The sequence below is a fragment of the Trachemys scripta genome, chromosome 4 (genome assembly GCF_013100865.1).
Source record: "Trachemys scripta elegans isolate TJP31775 chromosome 4, CAS_Tse_1.0, whole genome shotgun sequence".
NCBI classification, from domain to species: domain Eukaryota; kingdom Metazoa; phylum Chordata; order Testudines; family Emydidae; genus Trachemys; species Trachemys scripta.
The window spans coordinates 120631455-120650725 of NC_048301.1; the positions used below are offsets into that span (position 1 = coordinate 120631455).

General features: G+C 48.9%; 1 protein-coding gene across 1 annotated transcript in view; it reads left to right on the forward strand.

Annotated features, from left to right (window-relative positions):
- Nucleotides 1–19271, forward strand: part of SYCP1 (synaptonemal complex protein 1) — a 75955-nt gene that overhangs the window by 31005 nt on the left and 25679 nt on the right. Inside the window, 3 exon segments of the mRNA XM_034767065.1 lie at nt 7312–7428; nt 9167–9271; nt 17663–17766. Of these exon segments, the coding sequence (XP_034622956.1) occupies nt 7312–7428; nt 9167–9271; nt 17663–17766 (326 nt within the window).

Genomic DNA, 19271 nt, shown 5'->3' on the forward strand with positions numbered 1-19271 from the left:
TGCGGTGCTGAGACACCTGCCAGGTCATAGCAAGTCCGGATGCAAGACGTAATCCAGGAGGATAGGCGTTGTGAGGAGACCGGTGAGCCTTTCATTCGGTCGGCCACTGCAACGAAGAGTTGCGTCGTCTTTCTAAAGTGCTTTGTGCGGTCAATATAGAAGGCCAGGGCCCTTCGTACGTCCAGGGAATGCAAACGTTGATCCTGGCGAGTGGCATGTGGTTTGGGATAAAAGACCGGGAGAAAGATGTCCTGGTTAATATGAAATGTGGAAACCACCTTAGGGAGAAAGGCAGGATGTGGACGAAGCTGCACTTTATCCTTATGAAAAACTGTGTAAGGGGGCTCAGATGTAAGCGCCCTGAGTTCAGAAACGCGCCTTGCTGAGGTGATGGCTACGAGGAAGGCTGTCTTCCAGGATAGGTACAGAAGAGAACAGGTGGCCAGTGGCTCGAACGGAGGACCTGTGAGTTTGGAGAGAACCAGATTGAGATCCCACGTCGGGACGGGATGACGCTGTTGTGGGTACGTCCGGTCTAAGCCCTTGAGGAATCTAACGACCATCGGGTTAGAGAATACCGAGGACGCGAGTTCCCCTGGGTGAAAGGCCGATATAGCGGCCAGGTGAACTCTAATTGAAGATATCGCCAACCCTTGCTGTTTTAGGGCGAGGAGATATTCCAAAATGAGAGGAATGGGTGCCTGCAACGGGGACGTGGCTCGTTGTTCGCACCAACAGGAGAACCGCTTCCACTTGGCCAGATACGTGGTGCGTGTTGAGGGCTTCCTACTGCTCAGCAGAATCTGTTGGACAGAGTGCGAGCATTGCTGCTCTGCCTGGGTGAACCATGGAGCAGCCACGCCGTGAGGTGGAGTGATTGCAGGTCGGGGTGACGCAGCCGGCCGTGGTCCTGCGAGATGAGATCCGGACACAACGGAAGCGGGATCGGTGTCTGAACCGAGAGTTCCAACAGTGTGGTGTACCAATGTTGTCTCGGCCACGCTGGAGCGACCAGAATTATCTGTGCCTGGTCTCTGCGCAATTTGAGCAGTACCTTGTGGACCAAAGGAAACGGAGGGAAGGCATAAAACAGGTGATCTTTCCAGGGAAGGAGAAACGCATCCGAGAGGGAGCCCGGAGCTCGACCTTGTAGGGAGCAGAACACGTGGCACTTCCTGTTGTCTCGGGATGCAAACAGGTCTATCTGGGGAAACCCCCACTTCTGGAAGATGGAATGTATGATGTCCGGACGGATAGACCACTCGTGCGTCTGGAAGGACCTGCTGAGTCGGTCTGCTAGAGTGTTCTGGACTCCAGGGAGGAATGATGCCGTGAGATGGATTGAGTGGGCGATGCAGAAGTCCCACAGGCGAATGGCCTCTTGGCATAGAATTGACGAACGTGCTCCTCCTTGCTTGTTGATGTAAAACATGGCCGTGGTGTTGTCGATGAGAACTAACACACAGCGGCCACGTAGGAGATTGAGGAATGCCTGGCACGCCAGGCGCACCGCCATCAGTTCCCGAACATTGATGTGCAGGGCTAGCTGGGGTGCAGTCCACAGGCCCTGAGTATGGTGTTCGTTGAGATGGGCGCCCCAACCCAGAGATGAAGCGTCTGTGACCAGATGCAGAGAGGGTTGTGGGGCGTGAAACGGCATCCCCTCGCAAACCACATTGTGATCTAGCCACCATGTGAGGGAGGTCAGGACCGAGTTCGAGACTGTGACCACCATGTTCAGGCTGTCCCGATGTGGGCGGTATATTGACGACACCCAGGTCTGGAGTGGGCGAAGCCGAAGTCTGGCATGCCTGGTTACGTACGTGCAGGAAGCCATGTGACCCAGCAGGGTAAGGCACGACCTCACCGTGGTAGTTGGGAAGGCCTGGAGCCCTTGAATGAGGCTCGTGATGGTGCCAAAGCGGTTGTCTGGCAGGATGGCTTGTGCACGTCTGGAGTCTAGAACTGCGCCGATGAATTCTATTCTCTGGGTAGGTTCTAGAGTGGATTTGTCCATGTTGAGTAGGATGCCCAACTCGTTGAATGTGTGCACTATTATGTGGACGTGAGCTTGAACTTGCTCTTTGGTGCGACCGCGTACCAGCCAGTCGTCTAGGTACGGGAACACCTGTATCCCTTGCCGACGAAGGTACGCTGCCACGACAGCCATACATTTCGTGAACACTCTTGGGGCTGAGGATAGGCCGAAGGGAAGGACTGCAAATTGGTAGTGCACCTCGTTTACCACGAATCGCAGGAAGCGTCTGTGAGGTGGGTAAATTGCGATGTGAAAGTATGCGTCTTTCATGTCGAGGGCGGCGAACCAGTCTCCAGGATCGAGGGAAGGGATAATGGCCCCCAAAGAGACCATGCGGAACTTCAACTTTACTACGAATTTGTTGAGTCCGCGCAAGTCCAAGATGGGCCGCAGACCTCCTTTGGACTTGGGGATCAGGAAGTAACGGGAATAAAATCCCCTGCCCCTTAACTCTATCGGAACCTCCTCTATGGCCCCCATGGCCAGGAGCGTAGAAACCTCCTGTATAAGAAGTTGCTCGTGAGAAGGGTCCCTGAAGAGGGACGGGGAAGGGGGGTGGGAGGGGGGGATAGAAGAAAACTGGATAGCGTATCCCCTCTCCACCGTGCGGAGGACCCAACGGTCCGAAGTTATAAGGGACCAAGCACGGTGGAAGTGGGAGAGACGATCCCGAAAGGAGGGGGCTGGATCCTGGGGGATGACTGGGGCGCCGTCCTCGACCGCACCTTCAAAAGTTCTGCCTGGGCCCTGAAGGTGGTCTAGGTGGCCCCTGGTTCTGGCCGGGTTGAGGGCCGGTCCACCTTCTTCTACCACCTCGCCCTCGCCTCCGGGCCGAGTCTTGCCTCTGACGAGGCGGGGGGGGTAGAAGCGCTGAGGCTGCGGTCTAAATGGTCTGCGCTGAGGGCCCACAACATGCATCCCCAGGGAGCGCATGATTGTTCTCGAGTCCTTGAGGCTCTGCAGGCGAGAGTCCGTCTTGTCCGAGAACAATCCATGTCCCTCAAAGGGCAGATCCTGTAGGGTTTGCTGTAGCTCCGGAGGCAAACCCGAAACTTGAAGCCAGGAGATCCTTCGCATAGCGATACCCGAAGCCAGGGTCCTCGCAGCTGAGTCTGCTATGTCCAAGGAGGCCTGCAAGGAGGTCCGAGCCACCTTCTTACCCTCCTCTACCATGGCTCCAAACTCTTCCCTGGACTCTTGGGGAATCAACTCCTTAAACTTCCCCATAGAGTTCCAGGAGTTAAAATTGTAGCGGCTCAGTAGCGCCTGTTGGTTCGCCGCTCTAAGTTGCAGCCCTCCGGCTGAGTAAACCTTACGGCCAAACAAATCGAGCCGCTTAGCCTCTTTTGATTTAGGCGCTGCAGCCTGCTGGCCGTGGCGCTCTCGTGCGTTCACTGATGCCACCACCAGTGAACACGGTTGGGGGTGGGTATACAAGTACCCGTAGTCCTTCGACGGGACAAAGTACTTCCTTTCCACCCCTCTCGCTGTGGGTGGGATAGAGGCAGGAGTTTGCCATATCGTATCCGCATTGGTTTGTATCGTGCGGATCAGGGGTAACGCTACCCTCGATGGGGCATCCGCTCCGAGGATATTCACGATCGGGTCGTGTACCTCCACTACCTCCTCCGCCTGCAGGTCCATATTACGGGCCATCCTGCGCAGAAGATCCTGGTGAGCCCGAAGATCTATTGGAGGTGGGCCTGTGCACGATGTGCCCGCCACTGCCTCGTCCGGAGAAGAAGAGGAAGATGCCTCCGGTGGAACAGGATCCAAGGGCTGGTCCTGGTCTCCCTGTTCCTGGGCCGGAGCATCACCTGCGCCTGGGTCCAGGGCGTCAGGTGGTGCGGACGCGGAAGCCTGCATGTCCCCTGGCGGAGGCCGAGAGATGGTGGACTCCGGGGCCCTTCTAACGGAGTGACCCGAGCGAGAGGTCGAGGGTATTGGAGCCCCTTGCTCCTGGTGGTACGCCCCCGGGGTCCAAAACGACCAGTGAGATGGGCCATGAGAATGGTCCTCTGTCATCTCCTGCCAATGGCCCAAGTCCTGTTCCTCGGCTTGCCCTTGAGGGGGATATGCCGATCTCGAGAGGTCCTCCGAGGAGTGGGACACCGATCTCGATGGCCACGGCGGTGCCGAGAGCGTCGAGACGATTCCCGTGGGCTGCGGTGCCGCACGGTGCCGGTCCGGAGATGATCTATCTCTATGCGGTGCCGGCGATCGGTGCCGGGACCGCGACCGGTGCCGATGACCTCGTCGGTGCCGGGAGTCGGATCTGGACCTCGACGAGGACCTGGAGTATGCCCGGTGCCGGGAGCGGCCTCTCGACGTCGAGCGTCGACCGTGGCGGTGCCGAGAACTACGTCTCGACGTTGATCGGTGCCGACGATCATAGCGGTGCCGAGACGTAGAGCGGTGCCGCGAAGAAGATCTTGGCCGCGAGTACGACCGGTGTCGAGGCGATATTCGGTGCCGGGACTGCGAGCGGCGTGGGGACCTGCTTCGGGACCTGGATCGGTGCCGAGGTTCCAGCCCTTGCGATGGAGGGCGCATCAAGGCAGGTTTCCCCCTCGACTGGACCGGGCGAGTCAACGGTGCCGTCGGTGCCGGTGGTTGAGGCGGTGCCGGCTCCGTGAGAGCTATTAAGTCTCTCGCCGCCGTGAAGGTCTCTGGAGTCGACGGGAGGCACTGTATCACCGCCGGCCTCGGTGGAGACGCTATCTGCACCGGACTCAACGGCCTCGGCGCCGGAGTCGACGGTGCTGGAGGCACCTGTTTCCGGTGCTCCACCGGCGGACGCGGCTCTACCCCCGGCACTGGGGGAGCCAGCGTCTTCGGCACGGAGGTCCCCGTCTTATGGGCTTTTTTATGCCCCGGGGATAATGACCGGCGCCGAGGCACTTGCTGTGCTTGCGGTGCCGACGAGGTCCGGTGCCGGGGAGGCTTGTCCGACGCCACTCGCGTGGTCGTCATAGCCGGTGCCGCCGGGGCACTGCGCACCGAGGCGCTAGGTGCCGGGGCCTGACTTGTAGATGGAGCGTCCGGACTAAGTGCCGCCTCCATCAGGAGTTGCCGGAGCCGAAAGTCCCGCTCCTTCTTGGTCCTTGGTCTGAAGGCCTTACAGATCTTGCACTTATCTGTTTGATGGGACTCTCCCAGGCACTTCAGACAGGAGTCGTGCGGGTCGCTCGTGGGCATAGGCTTAGCGCAGGAGGCGCACTGCTTAAAGCCGGGAGCGTTGGGCATGAGCCCGGCCCCGCGGCAGGGGGAGAAAGGGGGAGACGACCCCCTTAATCCCCTGAACTACTAGAACAACTAGAACAACTTTTAAAACTATTTAACTATTTAACTATAAACACTAGAACTATAACTATAACTATAACTGCAAATAACTAACTAAGCTAGGGAGAGTGGAGAACAGCTAAGCAGCGCTCCACAGTTCCAACGACCGTCAGGGGCGGTAAGAAGGAACTGAGGGGGCGCCGGGTCGGCTGGGGTATATATTCAGCGCCATGAAGGCGCCACTCTAGGGGGCTCCACAGCCGACCCGCCGGTGTTGCTAGGGTAGAAAATCTTCCGACGATCGTGCACGCGGCGCGCACATACCTAATGGAATGGATATGAGCAAGCACTCGAAGAAGAATGTAAGTTCTTTTAGAGTGACTGTCCAAATAAATTATGCCCAAATAAATTTGTTAGCCTCTAAGGTGCCACAAGGACTCCTCGTTTTTTTTGCTGATACAGACTAACACGGCTACCACTGAAACCTGTCTATTTTGGTATTCAGTATGGATTGTTAAACTTCTAACTTCACACAAAAAGTGCTATAGAATTTTGAGAATATTATGTTTAACAAAGAGCAAGTCTACTTTTTGAGCTGGAAGGTATACATTTCAACACAAGACATACTTGTGCTTTTTCTGATCAAACTAATGTGCTACAAATAGAGTGCAGCTGCAGTGGCATGAGCAGTAGGTGGGGCTAGCCACTCCAACTACTTACCTGTCCAAGAGGCCAGGTATATGTTCAAGGCAACTAGCTGCTTGTATTGCCACGGCTACCCTCTTATTTTTAGCATGCTAGTGCGATTGGAGCTAATGTGTATGTGTCTCCTCAAGCTGGAATTTACACCTTCCAGCTTGAAGCATAGACAGTCTTTCATCAAAGTACTCACGCTAGGGTATCCTATATATTTTTCACATTTTTACAGACATGGTGTGGGATTGCAGGAAGTGTGTGAGCCTTTTGTGGGTGCTTACAGACACTTTTGAATTTCCCATTGGAAATACTTCAGTGGAATTACATTTTCTCCCTACGAGGCACTATTTTTTCCTGTATGTCAGGCATAACAAGGAATTGCAGTTCTACCAACCTTTTCCCCAGTGAATCATTATGGAAGGGAATGACATGTAGTAGAAATTTCCCTTTAGGGAAGTACCTTCAGGAACTGGTGCTGATCCTCTAACAGAGTGTGGCTGTTCTGCAGCACTCCTTGCCTGGGGTAGCTCTGTAGTACTCTGCCTCTGTTTCCCTCTTCTTCAGAGCCTCTTTAATAAACTCCACATACACAAGTTGGTACTGGAGATGTGGCTTGGCCCTCTGGTCAAGTCACAAACAACACCTTCTGGGGTAGCAAAAGTCCTATTAAAAAGTCCATACAAACAAAATGTTTTTTTCTGCCCTTTGTGGGCTTCTCTTCAGCTTATTTTCTGAACCCTCTTTTCTGCTGCTTTCTGGGCTACTTTTGAGTCTCTCTGGTACAGAACACTGTCTCCCAGGCTGGTTCCCCGGGAGTACCTGGCCTCCTGCCTTGCCTGCCAGCCCTCAGCTCTTTTGTAAGGCCCATGTGTCAGGCTGGGAAGGAGCTAATTAATTAGGGCCTTGGTGAAGCTGGTCACATCCCCTCTTACAAGGGAGCCAGTCATCTGTGACACTGCCAGTATGAATTCCTTAAATCCAGTAGATTCTTATACTAGTGCCAATCACTGTATTATCTGAGTACTCTTAATTTTTATTAGATTCGCATAGTATGGTTCATAGTGGATTTCATGGTCCTCTTTCCATTCCGTCATCTGTGGGGTTTACCCAGGCATGGGCTGGGAGGCACTTCCAGCATTGACATTGAGTGAGGGCGGGATGGGGGAGAGGGAGTAGTATGTATTCTTTGTTGTGTAAAAATATGACTGAAAATAACCCATATACTTAATAAATCTTCTCAGCTTACTGGTACATTTTAAAAGATACATTTTAAAACATTTTCCTTTACTATTTAGGAGAGGTCAATAAAACTTCAAAAAGATTTGGAGCAGCAGCTAGTGTGTGAACAATCAGAAAAAATGATATTAATAAAAGAGAGAGAAATTAGGGACTCTGACCACTCAGAGTTTAAGGTTAGACCATGTGGATTTTCTTGTTAATTGTACTTAAAATTTCATTTTATTTATGTTACCTCTTGAATTAACTATTTCAAAAGTTATAGCTAATTTTTGTCGATTCCCCCCCAACTTCCCCAAGGGAAGTTGCTTTTCTTTGAGAATCGCCTGTACATAAGATTCTCATTTATGGTGATGCGCATGCCCAGCTCACAGAGGTTGACAAACTTTAGATAGCGGTGCCTGTTGGGGCACTACAAGTGCCCCTTTATAGACAAAACCTTCAGGGGTCTGAAGCTATAAAAAGGATTCAGGGCCCCAGCTGCCACAATTCCTTCACTGGAATTGTATCCCACATCATTCGATCAGGTGGGGAGGGTTCTTCCCCTTAGAACAGACTGAGGGGCCAACTAGGGTGACCAGACTTCCCAATATTATTAGGACCGTCCTGATATTAGGGGTTTTGTCTTATATATGCTACTATACACACAGCCCAAGCCCTTGCAAAGTGTCCTGATTTTTCACACTTGCTATCTGGTCACCCTAGGGACAACTACAGGCCCTATGAATCCTAGATTCGGCCAGCACTGACTCCTTGTTACAGATCTGGTTAAGCTTCCCCTGCTAGGCACTCGACAGATTGCAGTGAGGGGATGCAAATACTGACTCCCATATGCCTTTCGTTTGCTGGGGTTGGGTGGTGGTTAGCATTGTCCCTGGCTTTGGGCATTTAGGCATACACTCCAAGTGCAGATTTTGTGTCTGACAACTCTTGGCAGTGGGGATGCTATGGTCCAAATGCATATCTCCTGAAACAAGTGCCATCTCCTGCAAGCCTCCCCAGCAGCTCTTGCTTGTTCCCTAGAATCCTATTGAATGTGTTAGCCTTGTGTTTAACCCTTTAGGGGCATGTGATAGTGAAAGCCATCAGTCAGATTGTGCACAGGATTCTAAAACACTTACTCTTTACTTAACAGCATGGGAGAGAGGCAGATTTATACGAAATAATAAATGCATATATTTGCGTTTTCCTTGCCTCAATTTTGTTACCACTTTGAAGAGTTTTTTTGGGCATGGGCAAAGTCCTCTGCGGTGTCTGGGATCCTTCTGTCACTACACAGCCTTTCTAGGTCAGCTAACTTTCTCTGATCTTGGCTGGTCCCACAGTTAAACTGGACCATCCCAGCTCCTCCCCACGCCTCCTCCCAGGTGTCATCCTCACTGCTGTCAAAGTTTCCTGTTTGTCTCAGTGAGCCTGTCACTCATGTTATACGGCCCACCAATAATACCTGGTTCCTTTGCTACTGGGGATTTTCCACTCCCCTCTGGAGAGGAGATGGACGGACTAGCTTCTCCCAGCCTGTGCCAACCTATTGGCCCAAGGTGTTTCCACCTTAATAGGCAACAGTTTAAGGTTTAATGATTGACTGTTGCTCTTGGTCTGGCAGAAAATGGTGGATTCCACATCCACATTCCATGATACAACAGTTTCATAAGAACAACTTCATAATATCAACTAGAATTAATAAATTGTACATAGACAGATTCCCCAAATCATTAATGTAGTCTAACTTGGTTGCAATGTATATGTATTTATTACACGATGTTACTTATGGTCCTACATTTGATTGTGTAATTAGAAATTATATTAAAAAATATGTTCACGTATACTAGGGTTGAATGTAGCCAATTAAGCGTATTCTTCATATGTCCAAGCCCTAATTTTGTAAATTTTGAGCTCAATGTTCTTAAACAGGAACAAGTTCAAGAACTTTTATCTGCAAAGAAACATCTTGAGAGCACTATTGAAAAATTACAAGAGAGAGAAAAAGAGATGAAGGATATTCTTCAAATCAGAGAGGTCTGTAGAAAGGGTGACTTTTTTCTCAGAAATATCTTATTGATATAATGCGCTTGAATATCCTGATTAGTGACTTACAGAAATTATTGTGCATGCAATGAAATTAATAGACAGCAGGTTTAAAATAAATACAAGGACGTACTTCTTCACACAATGCACAGTCAACCTGTGGAACTCGTTGCTAGGGGATTTTGTGAAGGTTAAAAGTATAATCGGGTTCAAAAAAGAATTAGATAAGTTCATGGAGGATAGGCCCATCAATGGGTATCAGCCAAGATGGTCAGAGATGCAATGCCATGTTCCAGGTGTTGCTAAACCTCTCTCTGACTGCTAGAAGCTGGGACTGGATGACAGGGAATGGATTACTCCATAATTATCCTGCTTTGTTAATTCTTTCTGAAAGCATCTGGCACTGGCCAGTGTCGGAACACAGGATACTGGGCTAGATAGACCATTGGTCTGACCCAGTATTACCATTTTAATGTTCTTATGAGTTTTTACATTACATATATTACATTTAAAAATCCAGGAAAAGAAATGTCCTGTCAGGAACCAAGGAGGCTCTCCTCTGCAAGTGCCCTGGCAACCCGGCACACTTCTGATTCCAGCAGGGAGAAGAGTTGGAAGAAAGTTGACACTGGCATCAGGAGTCCTAGAACTGATGGGTACTCCAGTACTGCAAAAGAACGGTTATTCACGTTCTCGTAACTGTTCTTCAAGATGTGTTGTTCGTGTCCAGGGTCTTAATTAGCGGTAAGACAATATGGGAATGGCCCAAAGGGGGCAGGATGTCTACCATAGAGTCTGCATCATCCCTAACTACTTCTGCCTTAATGCTTAGACCCTGTGCGACCCGGCGGAGCAACTGCTGCAACATCCTGGAGTCTTCCAGGGCTGAGGCAATGGTACAGCCTGCAAGCGCCTCATCTGGGGAAGATGAGGAGGCGGCCACTAAGGGAGGTGGTTGTTCCCTTCCATCCCCGCCGGAGGAATCACATGAGCCAGTGGGGACAGTGATGGGCTGGTCTGGTCTTGGTGTTGAGAAGCACATCAGCGTCGACATCGCCCCCCAGGTCGGTGCCAGAGGCACGGTTAGGTAGTGTGTCTGCGCCATGGTGGTCATTGACATTGGTGCAGGCAGTGTTGATGGCAGTGTCGGTGCCTTAGCAGGGGCCGGTGCCACAGTCAGTGCTAAGGGTGCTGTTGGTGTCGTGACCTGAGCCCCTGGAACCGAGTGCACTGCCGAAGGGGCTGCTGCTGTTGGTGCCGACATCGGCAATGTTGACTCAGGTGCCAGCATCGACACCCGGAAGTAGCTGCTCAGCCGTGGTGGGACAAACGTAGCAGACACAACTGAAGTGGCACCCGAGCAAGGGCCTTGTCTCCAATCCTGGGCTTGGTGGAAAGCCCATGGAGTCCAGAAGGGCAACTGAGCTGGGTTCTGCCATTGAGGGGCCCACTGCCTCAGTCGGGACCTCCTATGGTGCCTGGAGGGATGACCTTCTGCTCCCACTATAGTCGGAGCGGTACGAGTCCGACTCAGAAGCCTTGGAATTTGAGGACCAAGGTGGCGCCGCACCTCTTGATGTGGAGCGTTGGGAGTCTGGGGACTTTGCTTCCTGGATGGAGGTGCTGGCATCTGTGGTTGGCGACGGGGAACAGCGTGTTGTTATAGCCGGCTTTTCCTTAGACTGCACAGTATGGGATGGAGCCTGCGATGCCAACGTCTTCTCCTGTGTGGGCGGCGAGAACAGTGCAGTGAGTCTGAGCAGGTCCTGCACTGCCCCAAACGCTTCAGGACTTGACGGAAGCGGCAGGCTCTCTGAGGGGTTCGGCAAACATGATTGGTCCAGACTCGACTGCCTCGCCTCAGCAGGTGTCGACATGGCCACCCCTTGCGTCTCAAAGCCGGGGCCCGATTGTGGTGCTACTGATGGCTGGTCTCTGGGTCTAGATATTGGGGATCGACCCCTTTCAACCCTCTCCTTTTTCTGCACTGGCGACTGGGACCCATGCCAAAGGCTGGAGTGTCCTCAAGACGCTCCATGATGGTGCTGAGGCTCCTTGGGCACATCTTTCTTTGGTGCCTGGTCCCTTGAAGAGGGCGCCGGCACGCTCCACACTGAAGACAACGTTCTGGTGGTAGGGTCCCCGGAGTGGGGTCCGACTGTGGTTGAAGAGCTGCCTCCATGAGGAGGATTTTAAGCTGCTGCTCGCTCTCTCTCAGGGTTCTTGGTTGGAATTCCCGACAGATTGTACAGCGGTCTTTTTGGTGACCGCCGCCCAGACATTGTAGACAAAGATGTGTGGGGGGTCACTCTTTGGCATGCATTTCACTCAGTCCTTGCAGGTCTTGAAACCCAGGGATCACGGCATGCCCCAGGTGGCAAGGAAAGTGGGAAGCAGGAGGGAGAACCCCTGTAACGGAACTTATGACTAATTAACTAGGTAACAAACTAAACTAACTGACTAAACAAGAAGAATACAATGAGAGTGGAGCTGCTAAGCTACTTGCTGGAGCAAGAGCCAGGGAAGTTCCAGCTACCGTCACTGGCAGTCTGAAGGAACTAAGGGAGTGGCGGGTCAGCAGAGCTCTACATTGGGCGCCATGAAGGCGCAACTCCAGGGGGCGCCCAGGCCAACCCTATGGCGTCTGCTAAGGGAAAAATCTTCCAGCTACTGTGCACGTGCGCACGCACACCTGATTGGAATTGACATAAACATTCTCTCGAATAGGAGAACATCAGCACTGACACTGGAAGAGAGAAGCCCAGGACACTTTGAATCCAGCACAGAGCGCTTGAAGCTGCATTTGCAGCAGTGAAAATCATGGGTTCCCTGGAAGGAGGTCTCTAAGTCCAAAGACATATTACTGAGGCATTCCAGAGACAGTGGCAGGGCACCAATATCAAAGAAAGCCAGAGAGACTTTGGCACTGAGATACCTTCAAGCCCCGACCATGACACTGACTAAGAAATCACTTCAGGCACCAAGGTTTGAGGGTTTCACTTTCACTGTGTCTCCCACATCGACTCAAGCACCAATATTGGTACCAGTACTGACCCTGGTACTTGTACCAGCACCATCCTTGCTGGACCACACCTGATGGCACCACCATTCCTGAAGAAGATTTTCTTCTTTTTCTCTCCTGACTACAACAGCAAGTCCTCCTCAGAGAAACTGGAATGATACCCTAGGAGATACCCAAAGGACAATCAGTACCTGGCCCTCTGCAAGATGGTAGTGAATGGACCACCCACAACCTAGACAGTATCAATATGAGATGCCACCATGGCTGTATTGCCTATGGGGCCTGCCGTCCTATCAGCCCTGGGGTCACTCCCCGTGGTAAAAGTCTCCACGAGAGGGAGAAGGAGATCTTGCTGTCTGTTGTCACTTCCCCACTGGAATTGGAAGAGCAGGAAGGAGAGCCAATAGGGCAGGCTAGGGAGACGCTCCAGTTTCCCTCAATGCCCAGGGAATTCTCTTCCTCACCTGATGAGGCTATCGATCTGGCCCTGGTGCCAACAGTGGATGACTTTTGGGTATTCCAGGAACTTTTGTCTGAAGTTGCAGATACCTGGGCTGTCAAAACAAACATAATCCAAAAGAATATCCATAAACTATTTGACATTTGAGTTACATACTGTCCACAATAATTGCCTTACCTATTAATGACAGTTTGTACTCTGCAAGCACCTTGGAATACCTGAGCCTCACTCCTTCTGACTTCAGGTTGAAAAGTGGTATTAAGTACCACTGAAGAGGCTCAATCAGTTCTGTGCACACACTATCCCAAGGTCACTCTTACTGGTGTTTACAAGAGAAAATAAGGCCTGCCAAAGGACAAGAATCCAAAGAAACTTTTCAGTTGGAAGGCATACTCTTTGGCCTTCTTGCAGTTCCTCATGGCAAATTAACAGGTGTTATTCATGAAATACAGCTTCTTGGTGTGGGAAAGTGTGACCCCCCATTCCTTTCCAAGTTACTGCAGGACTACAGTGTTGAACTGAAGGATGAAGTGAGAGAAGGGCAGATGATAGGCAAAGTGGCATTACAGGCAACCATGGATGAGTTGGACACGGCCACCCAGTCCACAGCCATGGCTATCACAATGCTGAGAGTCTTGGGTGCAGGCGTTGGGCATCCCCAAAGAGGTCCAAGCAACCATTGAAGATCTGCCACGTGAGGGGATGGTCCTATTCAGTTCCAGGACAGATTACATAGACTATGGTTGCTAGACATCAGGGCCCTGGACTGGAACCTGGAGTAGTGGACTGACCCATGTTCCCCTACCAGCTACTGGGGAGGTAGCTCTACTGCCCAGAGTGTGCTGAAGACTGATTCAGACAGTTAGTCCAGAAGGACTTTGATACCCTGAAAGAGGAAAACTATAACTAGAGGGCCAAGTCATAAAGAGGATGCACCCTGAGTCATGAAGAAGGAGCAATTGAGTCCAGAGAGAGAGAGAGACCGACCATGGGGCAAACAACTGAAGGAGGTGGTGTCAGACTGGTTGAGAGCTAATCCCTAGATAAGCCACAAGGAGGTGCCCAGCAGTGAGTAGCAGACTCCATGACAGGACTTCAATATATTATTAATAGGATTGATGGGGGGCCTTCCCTTCTTCCCTTTGCAACCTGTTTCCTATACCACCTATCAGTGAATATTGCCTTTTTAGTAGCCATTACATCACATCAAAAGGTAGGGGAGATTCAGGCCTTCAGGTCATGTCCCCGTCTACAGTATTTCATAAGGACATGGGTACTGTCAGGTCTTGTCCCAAGTTCCTGCCTAAGTTGACTCAGAATTCCAGAGGAACCAATTTATCTGACTTTCATTTTTCTTCCACAAGTCTCACTCAACACAGATGAAGTTAAACTTTGCACACTTGATGCAGTAACAGCACTGTCTTTTTACATTGACAGAATCGTTCAGAGAAACACAGATTATTTGTGGCCTTTGCTGATAGTGTAAAGGAGCAATTTATGTTCTCTCAGATTGTCTAAAGTGGGTCTCTACCTGTATAGGGACATGTTATGATTCAACCAGGTTAAATGCACCTAGTCTCATTAGAACTACAGCTCAGGCAGCCTCTGCTATCCCAGTCAGGCAGCCTAATACAGGCCAGCTGTGCTTGTTAGGTTGACCAAAGACTGGCTCCGCTGCAGACCCTGATTCCTGACAGTGCCCCTGCCTCAAAGGCACTTACTTGGGCCTGTTTTTTTCTGGGTACTTCCGAAGAAACTCTCATAATAAGTCTGGGGTTTGGATGTTCTCTGCCAGTTACCAAGACTGCTTGTCCAGCCTGTAGCCTTTCCAGTCCATCAGGTACTGGAACCGTTCCCTAACTTGTTGAGAGTTGAGGATTCAATGGACAAAATACTCCTCTTGTCTGCAGACTGTTATGGGTGGCAGATTAGAGCGGTTTGGGTATGGGTTCCTGGTGTAAGGCTCTAAAAGTGAGATGTCAAGTATGAATGTATCTTCAAGGACTTGGGCAGCTGTAACCTGAAGGTCACTGGGTTCATCTGTTCTATAATCTTGAAAGACTCAGATATTGGTAGTCTAGTTTGGTAGATCAGCTCAATTTAAGGTTCTGGGCAGCGAGCCCAATCTTCTCCCCCTACATCCAGATTAGCAGCAGCTTGACCATCTTGGTCTGGGGCTTCTTTAGGGGACTGCAGGTGTTATTTGAGCTGCAATTTAGGTGGGAGACCAAATCTGCAGCAGCTGCCGTACTGGGAAATTCACAAGTAAGTGTGAATGGAAGCAGGGGTGAAAGCCCTAACTTGCAAAGTATGGACTATTTTGCGTAGCACAGCAGGGGAAGCCATTAACATTGGTGGTAACTCAGGAAGCAGTGAAGATGCTACTCCAAGATTTGATTGACCCTTTCCATTTGCCCATTAGTCTGGGTGATAGGTAGACAAGGTGAGAGACTTGATGCCAAGGAGTCTGAGAAATTCCTGACAAAATCAGGAGCTGAACTGAGGACTCTGGTCTGATAAAATGCCCATTGGTGACCTGTGGTAGCAGAAGATGTTTTCCATGAAGAGCCAAGACATCTCAACCCGTTCTATACTGTTCCTACTGCATGAGGAGCTCTCTTCTTGTTAGGAGGTCAGTGACAACCGGGATTATTGGGTGTCCCATGGGAGTGTGGAAATTTACAGTGAGGTCCATTGATATAGTAGACCAAGCCTGCGGAGGTGTGGGCAAAGGTGGGAGGAGACCTCAGGGTCTTGAACTTGGGTTTTTGGTATGGGTACAGAGGTCGCAGGACCTTATATAATTCTTGATGAAAGCTTATTGTCTTGGCTAGTAGAAGCTCCTTGAAACTGGATTTCAGGTCTTGAATTGGCTACAATGCCCTGCAGGCAGCAAATTGTGGCATTGTTTCAATACCTGAAGCCTAACTTATCCCTCCAGAACAGAAATACAACTCTTGTGGTAGAGGAGGCCATTTTGTAGTCAGAACTCTGACTCAGGTTGGGTACCCACATTGTTCAGAGTCTGTCGGATCTGGGTTGTGAATGTGTCGTTGGAGGGCAGGGAGTAGATGGAGAAAGTCAGACTGCTGTCAGTCATCTTGTTGACAAAGCTGGACACCTTGAGCATGGTGGCAGAGAACTCATCGCCTGCTTCAAGATAGATGCCTTGTCCCACAAAGATAATATCTTCCCGTTTTTGTCACCAGGTGATAACTTACAACAGAGGCAAAGTGAGAAAAGAAGAGAGACCAGTGGATCTGGCAATGGTTAAAATGTCTAGCAATCCATAGGTATTCCAAGTTCTGGTGGTCTGTCAGGACTTTGAGCAGGAACTGGGCTGCTTCTAGAGGTGTCATCATTCCTTGAAAGCTGCCTTAATAACCAACAGCCCCTTATCCCAAATATCATAATTTTTTCCCCACCAGGGTTAATTTCTGAGAATAAAAGGTACAGGGGTGGAGTTGGTTGCAGGTGCCCATGTATTGAGATAGTATTGCACCTGTGGCAAAATTTGAGGCATCCGCCTCAATCGTAAATGGTTTAGTAGGATCTGCATGAATTGGTGCTGAGGTGAATGCGGATTTTAGTTGATCAAAAGCCAACTGAGCTGGTGTGGACGAGGTAAATCAGGTCACTGTTCCTAGGATCACCATTTTGGGTGCAACCAGTGTTAGAGAATCCTTTAATAAATTGCCTGAAGAGATTGGTGAACCCCAGGAATCATTGCATACATCCTTGGATATGGCCAAGTCGGATATTGCTGCCACCTTACGGGGGTCCAGGGTGAGTCCCTCGGGTGAGACAATAAATCCCAAGAATTCCATTGCATCCTTATCAAACTCACATTGTTCTTGATTTGCGTAGAGGTCTGGCAGAGTCTCTCCAAGACAATGCAAATGTGATGATCATGGAGATCCTGACTTTCGGAGAAAATGAGGATGTCATCTAGAAAAATGACAACAAATTGGTCCAGCATGTCCCTGAAAATGTCATTAAAGAAATCCTGGAAGGTTGCTGGGAATGTTGCACAATGCAAAATAGCATGATCAGATGCTTGAAATGGCCAGCCCTGGTATGGAATGTAGTCTCCTACCCAGATCCTTACCAGGTTGTAAGCTCTGCAGAGGTCCAACTTTCCGAAAACCTTGCCAGAGCAGTCTTTCAAAGAGCTCATTTATGAAAGGGGTACCAGTTTTCAGAGTGTGATCTTGTTCAGAGCATGTTAGTCCACACAGTCGGAAGATTCCTGACATTATCTAAGTAGGACTCCCAGTAGGCTCAACCAAGCAAATGTTTGAGAGTCACCAAGAGTAGAATCCATGTGGCCAGTCTCTCAGAGAAGAAAGAATGGTAACTTACCCTACAGTAACTGCGTTTCTTTGACATGTATTGTCTACATGGATTCTATGACCTGCCCTCCTTTCCCACTATTATGGAGTTCTGTTTCTCTGGGATTCTGTATTGGTGATGGAATGGAGGGATGGGTGGGTGTGCTCTGCCCTCCTTTTTGTAGCACATCCCTTGCATATACATCTTAATAACATATTATGTATTCCTCACTGAAGGCGCTATCCTGAATTCCTTGTAATCCCAAACTTCCATTGGATTTGTGAGGAGTGCATGTGCCCACCCATGCACCCAAACAAAACACTTATAGCGTGGTTACTCTGGCTGTGCGCTAGGGAGAGGATTGGCTTGGTGTGTATCTATGAAATGTTTTAATACAAACATTTAATATCTCATAGTAGTCCATATAATGCTATATAAATATAATCTGGCTAACAGATATCCATAGGTTTATTTATTATGAAGTTTTGGGTTGTCTGTTTCTTTGCAGCAGTATTCATAAACTATATATTATAAATGCATAAGCACTTGTGAAATTTTTTTTCTGCAGAAAGAAGTACATGATTTGGAAGTACAGTTAACTGGTGCCATGGAAAATGAGCAGAATTGTTTAAAACAGATTACAGCACTGAATGCAGAGCTTGAAAAAGAGATGTATGACTTTATTTTGAATTACATTACCTTTAAAGTTGTTGCTCCTTTTAATGTATATTTAAAATATGTGATTTATTTTCTAATGAAAAATGTAACATTTATTTTGTTACATACTAATTGCAAAAGGGTACAATGTATCTCTGACTTCACACTTGTCTCTGCTGTCTCTCCCTCTTATTGGTACCAGAGCACAAAGGGGGGAAGCATTAGGTATGGAAAGGGATTGTCTTCAGGAAGAACCATAGAAAACTGCTTAAATTGTAACAAATGTCAATTTTGAAGTTTGTAAAAAATAAATAAAGGTGCAACTGTTGCTGATACCTCAATTCCCCCCCCCCCATTCTGGTCCTCAGAGTATTTTTCAGTAATGTAAAAGCTGAATAGATTGCCACCCTCCTCTTCCCCTCCACAACAGTGTTACTATATTTATCTGTGCATTTTAAAATTAGACTAATACTAGTATTCGTATTTACAGCTGGAGACCCACTTTAGACAATCTGAGAGATTATTAGTATTTATATTATGACTGAGGCCCCAATCAGGATCAGGGCTCCACAAGCTGTGCACTGTAGAAATATCTAGAAGAATCCATAGTTACAGGCAACGATTTTATAGTCTTATTTCGAATCATAGAAATGGAGGACTGGAAGGAACCTAGATGGGTCATCTAGTCCAGTCCACTGCACTGAGGCAGGACTAAGTATTTTCTAGACCATCCGTGACAGGTGTTTGTCTAACCTGTTCTTAAAAAAACACCATTGACTGAGATTCCACAACATCCCTACATAATTTGTTCCAATGCTTAAGTACCCTTACAATTAGGAAATTTTTCCTAATGTCTAACCTATCAAGCAACCATTTATTTAAATATTTTTTGATGTTTTCTACATTTTCAAATATATTGATTTCACTTGCAACACAACACAAAGTGTACAGTGCTCACTTAATATTTTTGATTACAAATATTTTTCAGTTCACCTCATACAAGCACTGTGGTACAATCTCTTTATTATGGAAGTGCAACTTACAAATGTAAATTTTTTTTGTTACATAAATGCACTCAAAAACAAAACAATGTAAAACTTTAGACCCTACAAGTCCACTCCGTCCTACTTCTTGTTCAGTCAATCGCTAAGACAAACAAGTTTTACATTTACAGGAGATAATGCTGCCCACTTCTTATTTACAATGTTACCAGAAAGTGAGAATGGGCTTTCGCATGGCACTTCTGTAGCTGGCGTTGCAAGGTATTTACACGCCAGATATGCTAAGCATTTGTGTATCCCTTCATGCTTTGGCCACCATTCCATTCCAGAGGACATGCTGATGACGCTTGTTAAAAAAATAACAAGGAGTCTGGTGGCACCTTAAAGACTAACAGATTTATTTGGGCATAAGCTTTCGTGAGTAAAAACCTCACTTCTTCGGATGCAACCAAAGAAGTGAGGTTTTTACTCACGAAAGCTTATGCCCAAATAAATCTGTTAGTCTTTAAGGTGCCACCA